This window comes from Clinocottus analis, unplaced genomic scaffold, assembly GCF_023055335.1.
Source record: "Clinocottus analis isolate CAN_PGR_092001 unplaced genomic scaffold, fCliAna1.0.p SCAF_19, whole genome shotgun sequence".
Classification (NCBI taxonomy): Eukaryota; Metazoa; Chordata; class Actinopteri; order Perciformes; family Cottidae; genus Clinocottus; species Clinocottus analis.
In genome coordinates, this window is record NW_027175920.1 from 4,471,321 (window position 1) to 4,497,650 (window position 26,330).

The 26,330-nt window shown below is 40.0% G+C and overlaps 1 protein-coding gene across 2 annotated transcripts; it reads left to right on the forward strand.

Moving 5' to 3' along the window:
• Positions 1–6,729: 6,729 nt before the first annotated feature.
• si:zfos-911d5.4 (uncharacterized) lies at positions 6,730–21,883 on the forward strand. 2 transcript variants are annotated; one of them, XM_068583882.1, is made up of 8 exons: positions 6,730–6,919; positions 7,260–7,390; positions 7,929–8,029; positions 8,757–8,905; positions 9,910–10,138; positions 10,676–10,896; positions 20,431–20,647; positions 20,936–21,883. In XM_068583882.1, exons 2-7 carry the CDS (start codon positions 7,272–7,274, stop codon positions 20,596–20,598), a joined length of 987 nt encoding a protein of 328 aa, XP_068439983.1. In that variant the 5' UTR covers positions 6,730–6,919; positions 7,260–7,271; the 3' UTR covers positions 20,599–20,647; positions 20,936–21,883. The 2 variants fall into 2 exon arrangements, with proteins under 2 accessions (XP_068439983.1, XP_068439982.1); XM_068583881.1 differs by having other exon boundaries at positions 20,431–21,883.
• The last annotated feature ends 4,447 nt before the right edge of the window (positions 21,884–26,330 follow it).

Here is a 26,330-nt window from a genome sequence, read left to right on the forward strand (position 1 = left end):
ATGTCACAGGTCAGAGTAAAGGGCCCAAGACAAAACTCCATTTCATCTCTTTAGTGTTTTGGGAGCCATTGTCCTGCTTCTGCAGCTGGGATGAAGCCACTTCACTCCTTGTTGAAATTACCGACAGGCACACACGTCGGCCATTAATGTTGAAAAGCCACCGCCCCACCTCTTCCCCAGTGCTACCCCGGGAGCCACAAGCTCCATTATAGCTCCCACTCTCTGAATTAATGGCGCTCAGCGGGCATATGAAAAAACTTGATTTTAATTATAGGCCTCGAAGTGCAAGAGGGCGGCAGGGGAACCTTTTGTGCCTCCAGAGGCAGCGCAGCCGAGCTAATTCAAGCTTTCAGTGGATCCCACTCTTGAGGATACGGGCTTTTCTACTAGGGGATTAAAATAGAACAATATCAGTGAACGTGCGTACATTTGAGTTTCCCTTCTATGGCCTTCATTTTTTCTTGTTTAGCAGAGATAAAATGCAGATTGTCATCAGGTTCTCCAAAACCGTTCACTACAAAATAAATAAACATTGTAGAAATGCGATAAGTATGAACAACATCCTGTGAAAGCAAATGTAAATGTATGTTAACTCCTGCTTTCTCACAGTAAAGTGAAAAAGACAGACTTTACAGAGAAGCTTTAATAGACACTTTAAAACTATATAATAATAAAGTTGTCATCTACATTGGTTAACCATTGAAAAAACAATCCAGACAGTTCTGTCTTTGGTGCTGCATGGCAGACTCAGGATGTGCATCTGCCAGTTATGTAACAGTATACGAACAGAGATGGACGGGCAGAGTCAGCACCTACAATAAATGTTCATAATCCATTGTCAGCAGCTTCTCAACAGAGGTAAAAAAAAAAATCCCAGCAGACCAGGACTCAGACATTCAGTGTTAAGATAACGTTTTTAGAAGTGTAACATGTCCCGAGTTATCAATGTTGATGAAACAAACTAGTTTCACTCATTTGTGCGTTGGATGAAACCCAGATAGACAAACAGGATTTGAGGAGGCTTTTCTTGCGCATGAAACAACAACATTTCGACTTTAAAGCTGCAGAGACTTTAAAGCTGCAGAGAGCAGGCGAGACAGCCTGTCCATTGAATATCCCTTTCACCTGAAACCCAAGAAGCACCTCTTAAAGAGAGTCACTTGCAATCAGAAAGCCTCCATTTAATTACAACACACAGGAAATTACCCAGTGAATGGGTCAGGCGCTGATAAGAGGCTGAGCCCCGGGGATGACAGCTCCTGAAACCCGAGGAGACCCAATCTCAAAGCAGACTTATCACAAAGGCCAAGTCTGGAAGCCTGACGATCTGATTGTACTGTCATCCAGATTCATAATTAATATATTTATCAAATTAATCGCTGAAAAGAGCCCTGGCCTCCTGAACAGTGGGCAGATTCATTTGCCACTGGCTCGGCTTACCGCTAATAACAGTGTTGTCAGGGAAATAGGTCCAGAGTGGGTCAATGCCCAAGACCTCATGACAGACAAATTGCTCATCTGTGTAGGGATGATATGGGGAATTTAGAGAGTGAAAGAAAGAAAAATGCCATTGTTTGGTGACAACCACAATTGCACCCTTGTTTCAGATTGTGAGTAGCAAGTTGGATGAACATGAAAGGGACATTTTCTGTTTGGGGAGAGCTGAAAATATCTGTTGTTATACCTCTGGTTTTACAAATCACTCATCAAAGGGTCTGTCCCTGCCATGCGAAGAAGAATGTTTTTAGTGTTTCATCACCGAAATGAAAATGAAAGATTATATAACCCTAAGCGCTAACCGCTGATATAACCAGAAAACGCGTAGGACTCAACTAACCCCGCAAAATCGTCAATTTAATTTTTGATAATAATTATCTGAGATTCACATTCACATGCTATTTCATTTGCACAAGTGCAGTAGTTCATGAAAATATGGTGATACATTTCAAAAGTGCCCTTCACAGAGAAGTCCTCCTCTGTACCTTGAGCAATGAATGTATTAATAGTCATCTCTCTGATCGTCAGTTGATGTATGGAACAGAACGACTTATTCATACCGTTGTTATTCATATGCCAGCTAGAAAGAAATATCTTGTGCCTCCAATGTAGATGATCAGGGACGTAATTCCCAGCATCTGTTCAGTGTTGAAAAGCATTCCTGAGTTTAGCCAAATGCTAAAATACAAATACCCAACAGTCGGAGTTAGACGAATCAAGTATGTTTCAAAGTAAAATACTTTAGTACCAAAGTCTCTTTTTCCAATGAAAACATAAAGAAAGGAATCAGCCATTTTTTTAAAACTTAAATATGTATTCTTTTCAATTGTGCTTTTAAATGATATTCTGATGTATTTATTAACCTTATGTAAAGCACTTTGAATTACACTGTGAGCTACTCGTACATCTTCTAAATGCTCCTCACCCGAGCTGCTAAAATAAAGGAGACGCATTGACCTCAAAGATTGTGCAACATGTCCCCTGAGTCACACGACCACATTAGCATTAGCTCCACGAGGGTCTGGCGTAACCACATACTGACACAAACACTGGAGCTGGAGCCAGGAAGATGTGTGTAAACCAAAGCAGGGTTCAGTCCATTCACTTGGTCCTATGCAAATGTTGCTCATTGCATTTATTTAAATTGCTGATGTGTAAGAGTGTTGGATTTTTTAACAGTGTCTTGAAGCACTATATTTCTGTAAAGTGGCTTGGCCTTACTGTAACTTTGTATTGTTGCTTAACTTCACAAAGACCGTGTTTTATCATCTCTAAGTTCACATGAAAGAAAGAACTACAATTGTGCATGAGCAAGCCCACATGATTTCACTTTGTGTTGTTGTTGTTGAGAACTGAGTGGTCTTTAATAGAGTAGACATTTTCTCTATCAAATACATTGCGTCACCACCCGTTGTGTAGGAGGCAGTAATTACAAATTGGACACACATGGTTCAATTTAGAACACTAATGAGAATCTTGAAAAGCTGCTGGGTGAGAGTGAAGGGGCCCCTTTTGTCTCCGGGATTCCCATCTGGGCCCTTGAAAAGCATGAAATGGACCATAATCATTGGTCGTCAGTTACTGATTGTGGAGCTGTAACTACATGATAAATGTATTACATTTATGACATGTATCTTAAAGAGAGACACCATTGTATTTCCTTTTCCATACCTCCTGTCAACTCCATATTACATGTATCTTATCAAATGCAATTCAGTGTCCAACATCTTTGATATTATTGCTTTATCATTTCAGTTGCTTTGTTACATGTCTCCTGTACAGTCAATAAGGGTATTAATATGTAATGCTGCTTTACCCACACCTCTTATGCTCCGAGTCTTTGTGGTGGACTCAGTGGTGCATTTTATTGCAGCCTGTAGATGGCAACACTAGGCTTCTTCATAGTAATTGTAAAAGAGCATACCATACATGTATGTATGTATGTATGTATGTATGTATGTATGTATGTATGTATGTATGTATGTATGCATGCACGTATAGACACACATAAAAAAAATATACAGGAGTAAAGGAATGTTTTTTTTTTTCTTCTGACTAGCAATACAAACAATGTTTATCTTTTGTTAGCTTCCCTTTAGATGTCAGTATGGTAATAAATGCAGTAACTGAACCAAAACCCAATCCACCTCATGAGAAATGCTCATCATTTATGTTAACTAGTTCCTCGATCTGTTTATAGCCTCAAGACCGAAAAGGTAGGTTATTTTCCTCCAATAAATGCTCAACCAATCTCTAGTTTCTTTGGCAATAATGTTGTTTTAACATGTTGTCCTCCTCAGTACTTATACAGTTGGTGTTTATGCCGTCCATCAGCAGGAATGGAGGTGCTCTTCCACAGCGAGCGTCCGGCTGGTTTAGCTTTGCAGGTTGATTGATCCTCTACCTCTTCACTGCCAACGACTGCAGGCGGCAGGTAACAAAGGCCTCTCGGCAGGGCCGGCCTGCATCAATCAACTTAGTGAGAGGGCTCTTCCTGTAATTGCCAACTATTACAATATGGAGTACGAGGGGTTCAACATTATTTTGAAACATGATGAAATGGCATCAAGGCCTCCTCTCGCATCCAGTGATAATTGAACAATTAAACTTTAGTATAAAAATTACCTCTTCATACGGCACAGCTAATTACTGAGGCCGGCCAGTCACAATGAAGGCTCTCCGGGGTCAATACCAAAACTGGTTTCCACGCTTATTTTTGAGCCCAAGTTTAACTGTTTTTTACCACATCGGTAGAATCATTAGTTATTCAGTTGTGTTAGTTATTTAATATTCATTAAAAAAAAACTGCACTAATGGGTTATCTCAGAGTATGATTCTGAATAGCTCTTCAGCACCCATGCATTTTCAGGTGAAATGGTTATAATTATACAGGTGATTGAGACCCAGGAACATTTTCAAACCATTTACTTCAGGTCATCTGCAGCTGTAACCCCTATTACACATCTCGATTAGACAGGATTTAAATCACTCGGTTAGATTGGGGCAGTTAAGCTCTTTATACTCTTCACTGTAAAATGCTAATTCTCTCCAAAAGGAATAGACAAGAATCCTCTGAAAGCATATGGAGAATCTCTCATATTAATAATTCAAAGGAAATGAGCAAAAATTAGTGAGCATGAGCATCAGCCATGTCATGTAGCCATTACTTCTGCAAATGAGATATTTTATTTGAAGGATTGAAAATGGAAATATCACCAGCGTGAAAAATTATCTTTTTAAAAAAGAAAAAAAAAAAACTGTACTAGAAACTGAATATCATCTGCTTGTACTAGCAGTGTGATTCTGAAAAATACATGAAATTCCTACCGCTATCATTCTCCAGATTATGCTCGTTACTTTGTACTAAAGTTATGAAACCCTCTATACAGTCTCCAGTAGCTGAGCCTCCTCACAAAGTATGAACTCTGATGCCTATTTACTCATTAGAGGAGACCTGAAAACTCTCAGCAACTCATCAAACACACAGTGGCGCTCTTCAGGTGCATTAGGTGAAAACAACATTAACGGATGGTAGATGCAAGGCTTCGGGAACCACTTGAAGCATGCGGTGAACCTGAAGTATACCTGAATTTCAGCCCATGACAAAAGGCTAAGGACAATATGGCTCTTGCAGCAGCAGTATAATGACACCAAAATAATAAGCTGCTGCTAATTCATCATGTGAAATACTTTCATGTCATTATTCGGTGAGCCTAATGCCTAGAAGAACAAAACAGGCAGCCTGTGTAAAGTTTGTAGCAGGCAAACATGCCCTCAGGAGCATGTTTGACACCATAAACTCCTCGTCGGGAGACAGTCAGAGATGAGACAGATTATGAATTTGATATTAACTCCAACTGAAAAGGCCAAACTGGGAGCATGAGGCACATTTAATATCTAAACGCACACAAGTCATTTGCAAGTTCCAATACAAACTGATTATATGTGTTGATATGTGAAGGCAAGAGATGAAAATGATTGGAAACGTATCGGGAGGCGGTGATTGTAGACAATATTAAACTGCACAAGGAAGCTTTTGTTCTCAAATTCCTGCAGCAGTTCAGCCAGTATTGCCTCTGCTTTAATTTAATATCTATTTATTTTACTCCATTGTATTGGTTTTATTGAGGTTGCGCCTGCTTTTATCGGCCTGATCTCAACCAGAAGTGAAGGTCAGAGGAGGCAGAGTGCCTCGGTTTATTGGCTTCCATTGAGCCCATATGAGCTGATTTGGCTATCTGCTCTTGATATTAAGCTCTTTCATGGTATTTTCTGCTATCCGGATATTGTTTATCACCACATTGAGATTTTTTGTGTGTATTTGCTTCTGCATTAAATATTCTTCATCACTTTTGTAATATCCTTTCAGTAGGCTCATGCATGATGAGAGGATTCTGCTGGATGTTAAAGCAAATACGTACAGCATCTACAAGCTCATAGGGTAAAACACATCACAATATGCAGTACATTTCATTGTTTCTCCCATATGCTAAGAAAAGTAAAATCTTATTTTCAGCCAACTCTAGGATAAACTTCTCCACAACATTGCGATACTCGTTGTACTATTAAGGGTTACCTCTAAATAACTATTCCTTAATTACACGTTTATTTTGCAAAGGTATATCCAAAAAATAATCATTGACCTTGTTATATTCCATATTAAAATATCTCAATGTTGCACTAACTTTACATTCTAGCTTTCAGCATTATTCCACATGCCTCTTTTTAAAAAGGCCAGACTGAGAAACATCAATATGACCATCTTTTAGTCCCAATATACTAGGTCGCCATCTGGTGATGAAGATCATGTGATATGATCAAAAGCTCCAGAACAGCTACTAAAAGACCTGGTAGTGGGATTGTTTTCTCAGCTGTATATACAAGGTTTTCATCAGACACCAAGACTAAACCCTTTGATCACATAGGGTGCTTTTGATACTTCAGTACATTCACAAATACGTGTTTAAAAAGTACTAAAATACACATTTCAACATAACTACGTGACGTCTTTTTTCCACTGTGGTGTTGTGTATTTACTCCACTACAGCTCATCATGCAGATTCTTAGTCCAAAGTATCACATGGGAATAACAGGAATCGTTTCCGAGATGTATCACACACACACGAACACTGCAGCACACGATGACGTGTCGTGTCCTAGCGTCATGTCCCCGCGTGCGAAATACGATGCTGCAGGTGGCCCACGTGGTATGTTGTTTACGTCTTCCAGGAACATTGGAAGTGCTGCTGGAGAGAGTAGGGAGGGCGGTGACATTGTGAAACCGCTTTTCCTGGATAGAGTTACGTAGCTCAGCATTTGGAAAGAGACCCGCAGACTTAACGTTTATGCCGCGAAAATGTCGAGCTGAATCCCCTTTGTTGTCCTTTTGAAACGACTCTCGAAGCGGCGCGAGACTCCAGCAGTATGTATTGTTTTTGTTTTAGAGCTCGTGCCAGACTTGTCCTCTGCTCTTTGTTCTCTCTACACAGGGTCGTCAAAGTTCAAGCGTCGTCATCAACGCTGTAAAGCCTGAATGTGCCAGTTACAGCAATTAAGATAGTGTTTTACATTGCATTTGTTTTAGTATAACAAGTTGGATTTGACTGGAGCAACATGGTATTGTCTGACCACCATGTTGACTGACGGAAGCCACAATGTTGACGCTCTGAATGCATTTCCCTCAGTAATGTTGGTGTTTAGCTGAATGTTGTCTTTCAATTAAACTGCTTACTAAGTTTAAAAGTGAGTATTGTTTTCTCCAGATAAAGACCAGAATGCCTCAGCTTGGAAGCCTGTTGACACAGTTTCATCTCAGCTCCAAATCTTCAGAAAATGCTCAAAGCCAAAGTCCACATCAGATGCCAACACTACCTGACTTTGTACAACATGTCAGGTAAGCATTGTGTAACAAATGAACCCCACAGATAATGTACACCTCACTGTGCAGTTCCCATTTGCTCTACAGCATCTTTCAGCTCATTGTTTAGGTTTTACAGCTAGCTACCATTTTACTGTGTTGCTCTTATTCACTTGGTAGTTTTCCCTAAATAAAAACTCAGATAAACCTGCTGTACACTGCCTGCCCAAGCGAAGGTCGGCGACTAGCTGGATACCACTGTGGAGCATTTAGCAGCTAAAGAGCTAGCAATTTACTTTTTAGGAATTGGTGGAGACTAAAACAGAGCTAACAGGTGAGTGAATACCTGACTTATAGTGTGATGGACAGAAACACAACTCCAAGTGAATGCTTATGTTGCTTTGCGTCAGTTGGACATGACAACACGTTTGTTGTTGCAACTTTAGAATCATGTAAAAGTTGTGTTTGCAGTGGCCAACATGAAGTCAATTCATGCAGCGTCTGAAGTGTTCTTTTGCACAAAATACCTCATATGAAATTTTATATACTTTTTCACATATCATTTTTACTGTAGGAAACTCACCGGGATGAGAAAGGGAGACGTCTACAGCCATCTGCGCATTCGCGACCAGTTTGAGACCGCCAAAGATGACATCAACATTGTTATCCTGACAGGTTGGTATCGAGAATAAAATGACATTTCATGAAAAATCTGTGCAATAAGTCTATAGAATGCAGATTTTTGGGTGTAGGATTCAAAATTAACTTCAGTGTTTAAGGCTGAGTTACTGTACACATGTTCTTGTCACAGCAGGAGACACACAGGTGTTACTGATATCACTAACGATGGCTAACGCCTACAGGCCCTTTTTACAGCAGCCTTTTTCCGCCGTGCCGTTGCAGGGTTAACACAGGTGTAATTAATAACATTAATTAAGGCCCTGTTAGCTTTAGGTGGACCTGGGACCTGCATGTGCATTCGGGCTCACTAGAATGGCTGCGACAACATCCTGTGTTTACCCTGCTATGACATGTCAAAATGGCTGCTGTGAAAAGAGCCCCTGTAAGCCATGCCTGTGTGACCGTGAGCTAGCGTGAAGAATACCAGTGCTATCAAGCTAAAGGTGCTAAATGGAATTCAGTCATCCATAGTTGTATTATTTCCTACTGTGACATGTCAAAACGTCTTCATATTCACATTACAGATTTGTCTGAAAGCATTACAAACGCACCAATAGTGATCACATTATATATTCCCTTACGTATTTGAGGTATTACAATCCAATTAAATATTCAAATACATATATATTTAGGTCTTGAGTACAGAATTAGTTGCAGTATCTGTGGTTATCCGCTATTATTGTTTCAGTAAATCTTCAATATTGTTTTCTTCTTTTAAAAGGCCAGGGGATCTTCTGCATAGATGTAAAACCCTGGAGAGGCACTGTGTCCGCTCACAAACAGAACTGGCATCTGCAAGTGAAGGAAGAGGTCCAAAACTTTACCAATACGTCCATTGAGCAGATTGAAGATCCCCTCAAAGCTATCATGGTAAAACTTTTTTTTATAATTTAAAGACAGATTTAGCTGAAATGTTGAAAAGCCATCATAAAAACCTAAATGTCAAACTGTCTGGCACTCTTGTGTCCCAGGTCCAATCAGTTATCCGGGACATTGTTTTCATCTGAACTCCGGCCGGGTGAAGAGATCCTGAGTCACCATAACAATTTATATGGAAATTTCAAACACTACAACTGGGCTTCCCAAACTTCCCAAGTGGTCGCTCTTCATTTGAAAGGCCATAATTATGTTCAGAAAGGGGGGTGAAAGCAGGCAGGTGCCTAAACACAGCTGTCACCTTATGTGCTTGGGTCTGTCAGGAGTCATTCATTTCCATCTCTATAGATGCTCCGTTTGGACTGGGAGCTTAACAGAAGAGTCTGATGACAAACACACACTGCATTGTTTAAATAGTTCTGCTTGAATCGGACGTATTAACTTAATTATTCTCCACAAAGCAGAAACAGATTTACCGTCTGGGCCAATTTAAATTTGTATAATTTCTTTAAGTGGATCCTTTTTTAGAAATTGAAAAGTGGACGTCTGCATTTGTGTTTCTTTTATGTCATTAAATAACTGTTTATCACAGTGGCGTACTGTGTGAATGTTAGCACATGTGACAAATTTATCTTTTTGGGGTTAAAAAACTCCCAATTCTAAAACGATCAACCGATTAATTGATATGTCTATTAATTGATCATCTATGTTAGTTGGTTGGGAAAAACAAGCTATTTGAAGACCAACGGGCCCTTTTCACATGAGCTATGTTGAAGCACAATACCAGGGCCATAGTTAATGTTATTAATTGCCTGTGTTCACCCTGCAATGTCATGCCAAATGGCCACTGTAAAAAGAGCCTGACACATTCGATTTAATTTGTAGCCAAAAGTATTGATTGTGATGGCCCTGTTCAATGTTTCCTGAACTTCTATGGACTAAATAACTAACACAAAACTAACTATCATTACTTGCATCCCTAAATTCTTCTCCTCTAGACCAAGACTGCTAACTTATGCGGCCATTTGAAGAGGAGTGGAGTGTCTGTGTGCCAAAGCCTCTTCTTCCCCAGGGTTATCTTCCTCTCTCCAGACTGCGAGCTCGATGAGGAGCTGAGGAAGAGGAGGGAGCTGATCGCTTACGGCCAGACAGACGACTTCCTCAAATCCTTAAGGGAGAGCTACATGGCCTGGATGTCAGACGCACTGACTCCATCCTGGCTCTCCGGTGAGCGGTTCTATAACATATAAACATGAATACTTGGAGGGATTCAAATCCAAATCAGCTTGTTTAAAACATTTACGGAATAAAACAGACTGCTGCACTAGTACAAAGAAAGGTTTGACATGTTTTCAATGCTAATTCCCATGTTTAGAAAAACATTAAGTTATCCGTGTTGTTTCTCTTGATTCTAGTGCAGTAGTCTGCCTTGTTTCATAATAAGAATTTTTGAAACAGCCCATGAGCTGACCATGAATCGCAACAGCCCCAGATTGAATTTGATCTTTGTTGGATGTCATCCCATCTTTCCCTCCCATCATTTCCTATCATCTCTCTCCTGTAACTCTCAAAAAAAGACATGAAATGCCCCCAAAAGCACTCAAAAAAATGATAAGAATCATACTGACCTTGCAAATGTTTTAAATTGATAAAATGACAACTTGACATGTTTCATGTATTCTTTACAATGTAATGAATTCTGACGGGAATGCTACCAGGTCGCTTTTTTCTTGATGCTTTTTCTTCTTTTTTTTCGTCCTGCAGGTCGTCTGTCGTACAGGCAGATGGAGTCTGTGCGGGAAGTCCTGAGGAGGGTGGGGACGTGGGATCTGGTGAGTCTGCACTGTGGCGAGCAGCTGAAAGGAGACTTCCAGGGCTGCCATTACATCGCTCTCGACCGACAGGAGACAGAAACGCTGGAGTTTTCCAGAGTCAAGACCCTGTCAGCTGATTCGCTGTGGGCCCTGCTGGGACACGCTCCTCAGGTCAGTCCACTCGGATGAGCCTCCAAGATCAGAGGTACAGTTTGTAAATGACAGTTTGAATGCTGTTTCAACGGCTCCAAATAATAATGTAAAGGCTGACAAGAGTCTGAAGACCAGCAGGTGGCAGTAGTACTTTATGACCGTCTCACTCAGTTTTCAGGCATCCCCTCTTGTTCTGGAAACTGGGGAAAAAAAACAAACAAACATATGTTTGATTAAAGCTGGAGGTTGCAGAACACTGCAGCAATTTTACAGTTATTTAAAAACAATGAGGGCCATTTTTTTTATTTTAAAAAAATGTTCAAGTTATTTCCATACACACACTTAATTTTGTTCAAGAGATATTTTATTTAAAAAAATAAAAATTAGGTTTTCCTTTTTTTTTATTCAATAATTTTCAAGTTATTGATATTCATTTATTGAGAAGTGAAGCAATTAAACGTGGAGTGGTGTTTAAGAAAAATACAATTTAGAAAAAAACATTTTTTACTGTTTAAAAAACATGTTTCACACTCGTTCGCTCTCTCGGATCATTTCCAATTAACACTCCTCGAGTTAATTACTGCCTTAACTCAGTTCAGTTTTTTATTGCGGTAAGTCACTCTGCCTGCCTGCAAGGTACTCATTAGCTCACTCGACTGAACCAAGGCAATTGCACGGCCATTGAATGTGATAAGCATCATTTGAGGTTATTCACATTCTCTGATCGGATGATAATTATTGTTTGCGTTATTGGAAGGTAATGATTTGGCTAATTGGTTAGATGTTGTCTCCTCAGGTGGCATGAAAGGTAATCTTATCTGTCAATGTTGGGATAAATGCAAGTGTCGCAGTGGTTGATGATATTTACACAACATTATAGTTGTTTTACCTGAAATCACTCACATGTCCTTGTCCGAGGGTGCTTCGGTACTGCTTGTTAGAGAAATTAGTTGAATTAAGTAATTGTTACACAGACAAAGGTCAGAGCTATTAAGGTCCAGTGGGTACGACCCCTGGTCAGCATCCATTACAGATTTCACACCCACCCTCCAAAACACTCAGTCCAGGTTTTTTCCTTTCAGACTTCACTCCGGCTTTAGTTCACACCCCCACCCCATACATCCAGACTGTATGTACTCTCGCCTCCAGCTGCTGTGTATTTGATACATGACCCAACAATCATTAGACAGTCTCCAGCGGGCCCTTTTCTAGCCCAAGGGGACACACACATTGACAACAAAATATATTATTTTCAAAGAAATATTTGTAAATGGAGGCGGTGTGAGACATATCCCCACCCCATACATCACAAAGAAATGCGACTTGAATGAGAATACATGGTGAATATTCTGTTACCTTGCATGTTCAAATACAACAGACAGATGTGTATGTGTATATATATGTATGTGTTTCCCATTATCAGATTCCAATCATTTAGCCACAATAAATAACAAATATATTTTGCCTCTGGACTTGTACAAAACTTAACATTTGCTCTTTTGGACTCCATGACTGTGTCACCCACTCTTTAGACAAAAAAAAGAGGTATCTTTGCTCGTGTGCAGCAGCTGCGAGGGGAAGCTTGGGGGGTGGCAAAGAAACTTGATAGCTCCCCCAGGCGCATTTTCAGAGCCCAGAAATAATGCATGCTTTTGATTTGTTACTTGTAAACACACAGGACAGAAGATCTGCGATATGAGCCACGGTTTCACTCAGGCATCTGTTTGCTTGTAAGAGGTGGCACCAGATGCATCCACAAAGCCACCGTGGAGGCACTAGGTGTGTTTTTTGTGGGCTCAGTCGATTACTCTGCGGAGAATGGGATGTCTACATGTCCCCAAAGTGGAGAATGATTGAGTAGAGTGGCTGTAATTTATTAATTATGGTCTATATTCTTAGACCACGGGTCTGGCTTCATTCAATTTGTATGGATTGAGGGGTAATTACGTTGTGTGTGTGTGTGTGTGCGTGTGCATGCATGCGTGTGTGTGTGTGTGTGTTAGGGAGAGAGCGAGAGAACGAGCTAAAGATCTATTCATGTCATAATTTAAAGTGCAGGTTATATATGTTGTTCATCTTCATGTCGTCTCCTCTTCTGAAATTTGACTGTTTCATGACTTCTTTGTACCAGTTTATATAATCCAGTTTACTGGAGGAGTAGAAATTGAGCCGCCCGTGTTTAATAAAAAAGTCTCCTTACTCTCAGTCACCATATAGAGTGTCTAGTAATTGCATAGCTGAGAAACAACAATTGAGTTCCTACGAGCGTAACTTGACTACTCCACCATGTCAGCTGATTAATAGAAGAGAAGCCACCAGGCGAAAGGCTGCCAATTCACTGCCAACATCTCGGCTAACAAATAATCGGACTTCGGTTACCGTAGATACATCTCGTCTTTCTGCCTTTCTGCAGATTCCGCACAGATGTAGCTTGTTAATTTAACTCCGCGCTGACATTCCTCTCTGTTTGGCCATCTCCCAGGCAGCACGCGTCACAGGCCTGTAATGGACAGTCTGCCGCGCGCCCGGTGCTTAGCACAGAAAAGGCAGAGAGGGGAGACATCAACCGCTTTGTGGTGATAATGAATGGAGCCACACAAAAGGCCAGGAGCTGGCCATTTACAAAGCATGCACATTCTGCTGTCTAAATAGATAATATTGGCAGCCGCCGAAGCTTTTTGGTCTTCTTCTTTATGTAGAGGAAAAACGTATTTATCCATTAAAAGAAAATATATGCAGCACCCATTTCTATTGCTGATAAAGCATTTGAAATAATCATTCACATATATGTCAGAATCATTTTATATGCTGTATACAATGTAATTTACTAAACAAATGACTATATAAACATGGCAGTGCCTGTAACTGCTCTAAAAGCCTGTGTACCTGTGTGTGAATGTTGTTGGACCACAGAAACAACACAGGCATGTACATATTTTTAGTAAACACATTCGAATCAAGTGAAAGTAGTTTTACTGAGTGAGTGCACTTAATCAGATTGTCAGTACTGTAGAGTTCAGTGTTCAACTGGTGGAAGAATGATTTCTGTCCGAAACGAAAAGATTTCCAAAGAATTTCCCAGAAAGAAAAGATCTCCTAGTTTTTTTGCGGTAAATTGTGGGGAAATTACCAGGATGTTCAGATTTCTGTAATTGCAGCATCGCTCTCGAAAGGAAACTGGAATTGGAAATAATTTGCACCAGAGTGTGTGTAGGAAGCAACAGAGGAAAGCTAACCATGCAATTACACATGAGAAGGGTGCTGCAGATTCATAAGTGTCTGTAAAAAACTAGTGAAGACACCAGCACTTATACAGTGGAAGGCAATGATAAAAGCTGCCTTGTGATAGCGTGTGATTAAACTTGGTAAAATCTATTTTTTCACTGGAGCACTATGCCACTGTGAAGAGTCCCGTGGAGAGATTACGCATCTGTCAATTTGAAGATGACTCAATGTGTTTCCTCCAAATTCATCACCCAGCATGCAATACCAGTCATGTTTGAGGGCTCTTCAAGTGCTCTTTTGTTAATTTAGTTAAACATCATTCAGTAGAGTTCATGTTTTACACATTCCTACTTAACACAGGTGGAGTAAGTTCAGTAAATTTGAATACATGTTTAAAATAAAGCTCCAGGCCATTAATATTCATTACAAAGTAATTTCTTTGAATGTGGAATGAGCTGCGGTTGTGCAAGACATATGTAATATTATCTGTGATAGCCATTAATCTTGTATGTTTCTACGGAGATATTTTTATCATGATATTACATGATATTAAATAGTAAAGGATACTATTTTATATCATAAGAAGTTGTGTAAAAAATATTTTCAATAGATGTTCTCGTGTACCATCCTGTCAAACGTGAGGATCAGTTGCCACTCTTTGTCATATTTGACGATAAACTGAATATATTTGAGTTTTTCACTCCTCGTTTTGATCAAACGAGCAGTTTGGCGAGATCGCTTTGGGCTCTGGGAAAGTGTGCCTTTTTGTGATGCCTTTTTCTCCATTTTCTGACATTTTATTGACAAAATTAAGAAAGTAATGTGAAGAGCAACTGGGAATGAAATAATCGTTAGTTGCGACCGTGATAATATGATCATAGCCTTTATATGGCTCCACTGGAGCTCAATAAAGGATCATATTTAATTATTGCCCAGGTCTTTGCTATGATGTATTTAATAAGACCAAAGAGGGTTCATACAAAAAAAAATTCTTTTAATGATTCTCTGACATCATCCAATTTAGCATGAAAAGCTAGATTCAGTATCTAATGGAGACTTTTCTTTGGTCACTGGCCAAGATGTTAATTTTAACTCTGGAAGCTCAGCTATTTGTTTTGGGGATTCAGGATATTACAGTGGTCCCCACAGTATAGGTTGTAAGATATGATCAATAGGGATTCATGAATAATGAAGAGGCCGAGTGGAGCAGAGACACTTAATTACAGTTTCAAAAGCCATTCTCGTTAATTGAGGAGAATAAAGGTGGTGAAGTGGACTGAACGGCAAAATTGTTATCTCCGACGATATTTTATTTTATTATTATTAAACAGAAAGACCCTCTGTGACATCTAAAAAACGCCAGCTTGTAATTGGCAAGTTCCCACTGTTTTCTCATTGATAATAATATCATAGTTTATATTAGCGAGTACAGTCCATTTCCTCCGACCACCTGTGAGCAGACGATCGTTCTTTTAATGTGAGGGCTAATATGCTGCGTATCCAGACAGTGTGTGTGTGTGTGTGTGTGTGTGTGTGTGTGTGTGTGTGTGTGTGTGTGTGTGTGCAGCAGATACAGTATGTAATTGACAGCCTTGCCATCTGTTACAGTTATGTGAAATTATGGATAAACTAGTTAACAGACACTTTGGCCCATTGTCTGTTGTTTTGATAATCACCCTTAATAACGGACGGCATCAATATGGTCTTTAAACCTGATTTGGGAGTTAATGGAGTCAGATGGGGGCAGTCAGTGTATGCTCTGGGGGTAATGCTGTTAGAGATGTTCGTAAAGAGCAAATTAAATCAGTCATAGATTGTGCCCTCTCAAGTCAGCCAGACAACCAGACCCATTGAGGAGAAAAAGGAGGGGGATTCATATTTTAACCTCTTGCAGAAAATGCACTTATGTGGATGAAAATAAAGTCAAAGATGGGTGAAAGGATGTAAATGGTAATTGCCGATAGTCTAATGGCTTCCTGTTAGCTGAGGCAGGTTGGTTGGAAGCAGAGACGTAGCTATTCAGAACTTGACCAACGTTTTGCGCTAATAACTTGAGACAAATTTAGTTATTGACGTTGTCGATAATGTCACGAAACCAAAGTTTAGGCATCTTAACAGACGGTCCGCATCTGGAGTTCAATTTTGATGTTTGAGTATTTCATGCAGGAAATATTTTGTGATTCGTTAAGCAAGACGTGATTCAACTGATACCTTTTATGGGGATAATTTACTCTTTAGCATTGAAACACTTTGTCGATAAATAAATAGATAAATAAATTGGTCAACCGAAAATGATTTCCTGCTTTTCTCTTTCTTATATCATGATAATACCAGCTGCTTTTGATCTTGTGGTTAGTCCAAACAAGCAATTTAAAGATTGCAATTCATGTATTTTTCTTTTTTAAACATCCTCTGTCCATTGTAGCAGGTAGGGGTGCCAAAAAAAAAATCTTTGCACTAATACATAAGTTATACATTATAAAACAGTCATACAGAATCATCACCTCTCCCGGCAGGTTGTTAATGTATTCACCCAGCGAGCCAAACCACGCAGTGTTTTCCTAATTGCCTCATTAAATCCATCCAAAGCCGCCACCACTTTCGGTTGCTCCCGTCGCATTTGGCGCGTCGACAAAGATGTTTGCTGCCTAAGAGGTGTGTTACTCAATGTTCCTCCCCATCTGTGTCTGGTGAGACACGGCGTGGAACAAAGAGCCCGTCGTCTGAAGCTGGTGTGGCGTTACGCTCACTCAGAGTTCACCTGAAACACTGCACCCATGGCTCCAGGTAACAGCCCCTGCTGACTGATACCCCGCTGGGATTCTTTGACGTTATCAGGAGAGGAATCTGAACTTTGTGGATGGCAATACACACAGGTGGTGACACGTCCCTACCCAATTACACAGTTCCTCACATTATTCACCTTCGTCAGACCTGTCACACCTATAATCTCAAATAGTCGCACTCATACTTCGATCTGTCACGAAGTGCAGGGTGCAAGTTTTTTTTGTCTAATTCAAAAGTAATTTGGGATTTCTGAAACCAAACTGGTTGAGAATCTGTGCCGTGAACATCCCTACAGGTAGAAGATAAGCAAACCAGTGAGATCCCTGTCGGCTGTTTGTTAGGAGATGCTAGAAGGAGCTGTCGCCTTGAGTTTTGGAGGGTAAAAGGTGAACGGTGAACCAGAGGCAGGATTTATGACTGTTAGCAGACGGTAAATAAGAAGACGGAGTTTGTCTCGCTGAAACGTGAGGAGTGATGTCATTCACACAGCTCCCCCGACACCGAAAGTGAGAGGCGGATCAGGGGTAGACTCCGTTAGGTGAGCTCTTAGCCCTTTGTGTGACACCCAACCTTAGCCCCAAGGGTCCTGTCCTCACCATTAAGTGTTACACACACACACATTCAAGCCTGTCTGTGCTTGAAATGGTAATAAGTTCTCGTACACTTGGGGACATTTCACAGTCAAAAGGGAGACATCATTTTTTTATTGAGCTTTTGTCTGGTTGATGGATGTGCAGCTGTGACATGCTGCATTCAAGTGTAGGATGCAGGCTGCACTTTGAATAATATTGGTCTTTTTTTTTTTACATCTTTACACGGTTATTGTACTGTAATTTAGATACAGTATCGTCTTTACCTTCAGACACTTGCCTCAAGTGGAGGAGAGGTTAACGTGCAGTGACAGTTACTGTACCTGAAACACCATCTCTGCTGAACAACACCTGGCAGGCAGGTTGTCTAGACCACACAGAACTCTCCTCTTTGAGCTCGTGCCAAAGACAGTGCATGCTTCCTTCCTGTCTGTGGCGCAACACGATCAATGCAGCAGTTAATCAAACCTGTTTTGATTCTTTTGATTTCAAATCATACTGTATTTCCTTGTAGCGTTTCTAATTGGCATTCTATGTTTTGGTTAAAACATCTTAACTTCAGCCTCCAGAATTAGTTTTTTTTTTTCTTTCATTCCATATAATCTTGACGAGGAGTTCTTTACACGTTTGTGCAAACTGTAACTACTGTGTGCATTGTGAACTGTAACCAAATAAGATGTAATTTGCTCGTAACAAACTGCAGTTTGATTGTATTCTGCCCTTTGGCCGCTGCTAAAGGATCAATGTAAGGAATTAAATGCATCTACAAATCACCTTTGTACAAAAACACAATATTCTCACACAGGATTTAGCTGTTCTCCACAAATACTATGGTGAACAGCATGACTGTTCCTACGCATATTCCAAAGCAGATCAGGATCTCGACGCAGATTTCCGAATATTTTATTTAAACTAATATTGAGAGAATTGTTCAGTCTTTCCCACACAGGCAGTATGAGTGTTTCACAGCATCTCATGCTGCTCTTTATAAATGAAGTGAATAGTTTTTCCTTCTTCTGTCTGGGTTTGAATAGGATGCAAAAACAGTAGTTTGTATGTGCAACAAAGATGGACGTACTCAACTTTAGTTCCATTAAATGACTTAATTGCAGATTACCAACTATTAGGTTTGGCTGTGATTTGTTAGAATAATTCCTCTGTGATGTCTTTGTGTTGGTTTATGCGCCTCTCTGCCACCAGCTGTCATGACGCTATTTTTTCATGCATCCTAAATTAAAAGACACTCATTCTGAAGTGTCTGATGCTATTGTAATACAAGCCATGTGGCATTCGGCCATGGCTCCATGGCTGCAATATAAGACACAATTGTTCAGTTTTTTTTTTCTCGCTTTCTCCCTGTTTTAATGCGCAGTATTAAGTAAGTAAATGGTGGAAGGATGTGTGTCTGAAATGGCCGTGGCCTTTGTTGCAGATAATTAGGTTAGCAGCAAGAGTGTGCAGGTGTTGAGGGTGTGCTGTGTGCTCGTGTTGTGTTATCGACTTGCTCATATTCGTAGGCCGTCAGGGGTGTCGCACTTCCCATCAGCCCCAAAGCTCACCAACCTCTTCACTATTAAAATGATCACTTTCAATAGCAGACAAAGGAAAGAGGGAACATATCTAGTGCAGGGTATTCTCCCCACCTCTAATGCTTATCTGCCTTTTGATGTCGGCGTAATAAAAGGCCTATTGGGCTTCTACAATGACCTGCAAAATGGACAAGGGCCGATATACTGGGCTCTGACTGTCGCTACCATTAACTAAAAGGCCCAGACATTATGGAGAGCCGGGGATGAAAGAACATGGAGAAAAAAAAAATAATTGAAAAATTGCCTAATGCTAAAGTGAAAGAAAATGGAACTGTGAAAAGGCACTGTAATATTCTGTTATCCCCTGTAAATGCAGCCAAACAAGAGATGCAGCGAGGCATTCTTTTTGAAATGGATGTGGTTCAATTACCTGCATGTCTAAATCTAGTTAAGGTGTCTATTGTCAGGCTCAAACATAACAGGCAGTATTGATGTAATGTTAAAGCGTATTATGGCCTACAACCTACATAAAATCAAGAAAAGTGTGACTCCATTCCAGATGTGGAGGGGAATTTTTTTTTAAAAGCTCACAATGAGAACAGGATTAATTTAGTATTTTTGTTTCAGAAAGCCGTTTGGATTGCTGTTCCAAAAGAGTTGCGCAATGTTTTAGTAAGGTTGTAAAAAATATCACAACACAAAAAAAAGTGGATGTCTAAGGAGGATGTTTGTGTAAGTAATATCTTCCAATAAAAAGAGAAATGATTTGTTTTACCCTGTAATACATTTGGTGGAAAACCACAAATTTTCAAACTGGAATGGACCCCCAAAAATATATGAAAGAAAATGTCTTATTGTTTGTCATTTTCCTTGAAAAATAAGGCAAAAGTAGACGGAATCAGGTTAAAAAGTCAATGTTTTTCTACTTCATTTCACTCATCATTTCAAAGACTACGTTTCAATACAATACCATAATTTAGTCATTTAAAGGCTGTTAAATTAACGGTAATCCAAATGTGCTTGCCTCGTGGATGCCTCGCCATCTTTTACCTGCAAATCCTCAAATCAACACTTTCTCGGTCAAAATGAACTTCAAGTTTGACAGATGTTTTTATTTTACCCATTATTAAACCCTGTCCCTGTTCCAACAAGCCACAATCAATATGTTTATACCAATCTTCAGTCTACAAGCCCACAGACAAAGCAACAGCTTGTCCATGTAGAGGCCAAATGTGAAAGTCATGAGCGTCTGCTCCGCTCCAGGCAGAGTTCAGGAGGTCTCCGTCAGCGTCTTGACCCCAGCAAAAGCCCTGACTATCCAAGAACAGCCTCCTGTTTTTTAACTGCTTCTGTATAACAATTGACTTTATAATGTTAATGATCTGTTTTACCTGTTGACTTCTTTCTGTTCTACTCTGCAGGTAACGGTTAAAATGTACAAGCGTGGATCTCAGGGCTGGCTGGGTAAATCCCTGAACGCCTCCACCACTATCCCCTCCACCACTGCTGTAATCTTCAGGATCAGCGGGGAGGAAGCAGATGCCAAAATCCCAGCAAACACCATTCACAGCATCTTACTCAGCAACTGACGCAGTCAATACAGAGGAAAGCCGTCACGACGTGGCTCTGCGGGGACAGGTATTACAAGTATGCAGATGCAAAAAAAAAAATGAAATAAAAACCCCTACTTTAGCTCGAACCTACTCATGTTTTTACTGAGTGCCTTTTACTATGCCGTGTTTGCAATTTGTCATATTGTACTAAAACAGTTGTTCGGAATGTCTTTAACTCAGCATTTATTGAAAAAATAAAGGAAAGAAAAATGCAAATTTCCCTGATTCTGCGATCCCCAGAGGCAATATTATGTTAATGAAAACGGTTTCAGACAATTAAACTGATTAACTTTCTCTTGTTTTGAATTTCTAGGGCTGGCCCACACTTTGCTCTATCCATTAATTAATCATTATGTAGCTGATTGTGTCACATCAGTTCCAGATTGAAGTGTTTAATGTGTTAATTGTGGCGGTTAAAAGCTGGTGGCCTCTAGTAGTACGATTACTGCCTCTATGGGTTTAATGGTCAGTGATTTACGGTCTGTTTAGAAAGTGTAACTGTGAGGTGCTTTATTAATATGCTCCACCACACAGAGGAGAGATGATAACATATTCAAGAGCACACAGGCGCAGCCACCCCGCGCCATTCATAACTGTCGGAGTCACTTTCCATCAGTTACCAGGCTTACACGGCTGCGCTAACAGCTAGCAATTGTATTTTCTTTGCCTGGTAGCGGCCAAAATGAAGTTATTTACATCGAGACATCAGTGCCTTTAGCTAATGCAATAGAAGGAGCTCTCTGTGTTGATAGTATCTCTTTGCATGGCATCTCTCTACCTGAAACATCATTACACTGTACTCAAGCTCCTCACTTTTTTTTTTTTTTCAAATGTCTGTTTACTGTTTTACCTGAGGGACAGAGTGCACAAACAGGACTGTTTCTGTTTGCATTTGTAAGTGCACATTTTTAAGACTCTGGTTGTGTTCAGATATATAGGTCAACATTGTTTGTATGTAAAAGTGTTCTGATGAGCGTATTGCCTTTTGTGTTTTGTGAGGACTTGTTTTCTCCACAAACAATATTGACCATATCAGACAATCTGGGATGAGAATTGTTTTGAGACATTACTGGATATATTTCTGAGTGGTGGATGCATGCAGGTTAATATGAATGTTTTGCAAATTCTTTTTTTTTTTTTTTTTTTAACTTTCAGCATCAAGCCAATTTGATTGTTAACCATGTTCTTGAGATGATTGAATAAAGCATGGTTGTCATGTTATCCTCAAGTGTTTTTATGTTTACATGTATTTGTACTATCTGGTGTCATAATAAACAATATTTTATGATTTAATGCTCCTTATTCAAATTATTGTCAGGTTTCTTCAAAGCTTCTTTTGGGACATGGAGGGCATCCATCAACAGCTCACTCTGCTCTTTGAAAGCATGCAGCACGTCTCCCGCACGGTAGAAGTCTGGATATTAGGAATGGATGACTGGTTACGGGGACAAAGCGGACTCTGTTGGGCGGCGTGGTGGCGAGAGGGAGGGGAAGCAGAGCGGAAATGGACATGGTGATCAGACCAGAACATAGTGCGACAAGGTAACAAGGTAAAGTGATCCCAGGATGCAATTCCTCTGGAAACTGAATCAATGAGGGTTCTGTTTAATTGGAAATCCTCCCGGATATCGAGTTTAGGTGAATCTATAGCACAATAGAATCAGTTGTAAATATGTTTTCCTTTGGAGTAAACATGTGCGTCATGTATTCTACAGCTGTTCTGGCCATCTGTAAGTTACATGTTTTGATGTATAGAAAGACTTAGAGAGCTTCACGAAGTGATGCAATACAAGTATTGGCCCTGCAATATAACCAGCTCTCCAACTTTGACCTCTTGTCGTTTGGCACGGTCTACAGGGTTGTCAGGTCAGGTGACTGGTTTGACCTTTCCTTTGTACAGGACATGCAACTGTAGAGCAGCCTGGGCATAAAGGACAGATCCCTCTCAAATGACATATGCCAAGGAACGAGCCACTGTCTCAACCACAGCCATTTAGTTGGAAATCCTGCACCACAGTGCTGCATTCATATGGGTCGGTACTCGAGGACATAACTGTGTTACAAACTCAAAAATGGTTTGAAACACTTTCTTTCACCTGCTTGAACGCAGATGCAGTCTGCTTAAAAACTGTTTGACCGTATTATTTGATCACCCATCTTGTGCAATTTAGCTTCTTCAGCTTGACTCGCTCAAAGGTTCTGATCAGATAGAGGTCAACACACTCTTTTGAACTGTGATAATTTTCTGAGATGCAAGTCTGATTCACCTGCAAAGGGCCCTAGAGATGAGATTGTGTTGTACTGAGAGTCTAACCCCGCAGAAAAAGCTGTGTTTACTGTAAGTGGGGTAACGGTTAAGATTGACTCTTGGCTCTGATTGTGCCCTTACATAAACACAATGTGAACAGTAAAATGCACTGGAACTCAAAGTGAATTAATATTCAGCAGATAGCAACCACTTTGCATCTCTTATCTTCCTGCAGCTACAACGTCTGCAAGTTTTACAAAAGAAGCTAATTTTACCCTGGGATCTAGCCGTACAGATAGCTTTGGTTTTGGATCAGACATGTAACTGCTTTACGTGGTCATTTACGAGTACAAAACATAATAGTAATTGTAGTTGTTATGGTGAGAACACCTCAGTGGAGCAGGCTGCTGGCCTGAAAGAGAGCGGCTGCAGCTCCAAAGACAGATGGCTGGCTAATAAACTACATAGCTTGTATGTCTCCGGAGAAGCCGGGAATGCCACGAGCCTGCTGTTTGGCTCATCTTCTCTTACCAGTGTAGCTGTAAAACATGGTGGAAATGGCTAGCTTGTGTGACATGCCCACCATGACAATACTAACGTGCTGTTTAGCAGGTATGTTCACTGTTCCTCACAATCTGAGTGTAGTTCATTAGCATGCTAACATTTTCTAATTGGCACTAACAGTTGAAGCTGATGGGTATATATCATCACTACTGCAGGTAATTGATCATAATCCCAACGGATAAATATACTATTCATCCTGAGGAAGACCTTGACGTGCCAATAAATCTAGAAACAATGTCACAGATTTCTGGTTCATTTAAGACCCTGCTGTCAACAGTTTTCACTCAAACTCCTATTTACTAAAGAAATAGATTCAATACAAACTGTTGGCACACCAACAGTTCCTAACCTCTGGGGTCAGGACACTGCTGCCTAATATGATATATATTTCTTTAAAGTTCTTTGATTATTTTATTTTGGCCAAATATCTACATTCCAACCCATTCAGTCTTCCAGAAGTGTTTCAAATGAAGCAAACTGAGAAGGCATTCACTATTTGATGCTCACAACGTTTGCCACCTCTGATAAAGGGTGTATAACTTTAAATTCAGAAGTCAAACACGTTGGGTTAGGAAGCGCTTGTGTAGTTGTTACAGCTGTATAAACTACTGTGAACATTTAACATAAGTACAGGATCCATGACAAAAATTATATAGCGGCTGAATTACACCTAAAAAAGAAAATAAGTAGATAGACCTTTCTTTGCACCATGTATTCATATAAAGCTGATGAATCACAGGGTTAAAAGTGCTTGAGAAAAAAATGCACTGATGGAACATAGGGATCCTTTTTTTCAATGCACTTTATGACAGGATAAAGTGTAATTGTGGTGAAAACATAACTACCAGCTACATTTTGCAGGTTTTTATACAACGACTACAATGCGGTGATGAAAGGAGACAATGCCCACAAACCTTTTATTCTGTGACCGCTACTTTACTGAACAGCAACAAAGCTGAGTGAGTGTGAAAGCAGAAGAGATTAAATGTTTTTCTCTTGCAGATGTTCAAAATTAAATAGGGTGCTCAAAAGTATCATCAAGACTCTATTAAATGCAAAGTTATTAATACACTTCAGTGTCCAACAAAAAAAAGAAGAAAGAATCTTTCAATTGTGCATTCACAAAAGAATAAATAAATGGGCCCATGGGTAGCAACAGGCAGGGGCTGCAGAAATTAGCCAGTTCTTAAATAACCCTCAGAAGCAGCACACTTGTAAAAAACCTACAGGACAACAAAAGACACAGAGGAGTGAATGAAATGAAGCTTCCTTGCCAATTACTGTGGCGAACGTGGTGGCGTTGGAGCTTTTTGTGCTTCACACAGGCAGTCTTTTCTCCCCTTGTCCCCGGCTATTGAGAGGGATACATTAGCCAGGCGGGGATGGATGGAGTGGAGAGGAGCAGAGCAGCGCTTTCGCAGTCATACAGCTCACTTCACGCCCGGTGTTACAGACCTCTCTTATGACTTCACTCACAGTGCTCGCACAGAATGTGATTTTTTTTTTTTTTTTTTTTTTAATACAATGTCATTTTCTACCTGCTTTCTAAGACTTTTTTCTAACAAAAATTCAGACGTGGAAAATATCTGCTCACCTTTACCTTGTTTGGATGAATTGCAGAGATGACGTTCGTGTGTGCTTTAATTCCTCATTGTGCTCACTTGAAATCCGTTTTGTTGATTATTTGCTATCGAGCTAAAAGTAACCTTATGTTCTGTAGTAAGATATTATGAAATGTATTTCAAAGGAGCCTATTCCTGCTCTTTTCATTCCCCCAAACAACATTGTTTGTACCTTTTCCCAGACGTATTTTCAAGCGGTGACTTGCAGGTGAAAGTGTAGCTTAAAGTCTGTTGAAATTGAATGTTTCTCAGAGACAATGTCATCCTGTAAGACTTGCTTCACATTTAAACATGATCATTTAAATGCCATATAACCCTTTTTTTTAGACATCTTTTGATAAGCATTCTGGCTGCAAAACTAATGTTTAGTTTTATTATTTTTTTACACACACATGCCTCTGGACCACCTCATTGAATGCTCTTAATTTTAATAGCAATCCCAGCAGACTCTGCATGGTCACAGTGTGCGTGACAACTATCAGCAAGGTTAATGTGGCGGATAACAACATCCATCATTGAGTTTCATTAGCGCTGTCCTCTGACCTGTTCCACATAATGTTGTCAAATGTGTCAGGCGCCAGATTATTGGGAGGTATGATGATCAATAGATAAATAAGAGCGAGCTGCGTGCAACGCTGCTGGCACCGCTGCAGAATAAACCTCCATCCAGCATTCTGCCGCCTGTCACAAATCTGAAAAACAAATGCACTAGCCCAAGGCAAGGGCCATCAATAATAATATAATGTGTGGACGATGATGAATTAGAGCCAGGCTTCTCAGTGCATTGCCGTTCTACGCACAGAAACATCACTAGATGAATGCATTGATCACTGTATTCACATTAGTTTGTTTAATCTGCATTTGAGTCGATGGGACAACACAGCGTTTCACTTCACTGAATTCAGAAAAGTTAATAATGTCCAATAATCAAAAGCTGTTTATGAAAGCACCTCTTTTTGTGCTCCATTGATTTGACTCTGTAATGCACTGCAGTCACTCAGACAGAATGCACTTAGGAAATGAGAAATGTATTTTAAATTTCAATAACATAGATTTGTCCCTGCTTAACCACAGGTTGGAGTTTAAACAAACATTTACACATCCATAAAAGGCTAAGTATAGACGTTAATAGTAATATGGGACTCTCCTACTCAATGTTTTAATGAAACTCGATTTCTGGGACGTTCTAGAAGGATATAACCTGGGAATTGTGTAACTTCACCAGGATGCTGACTTGTGTTTAAATGTAATTTTACTACATGCCTCATGTTTTT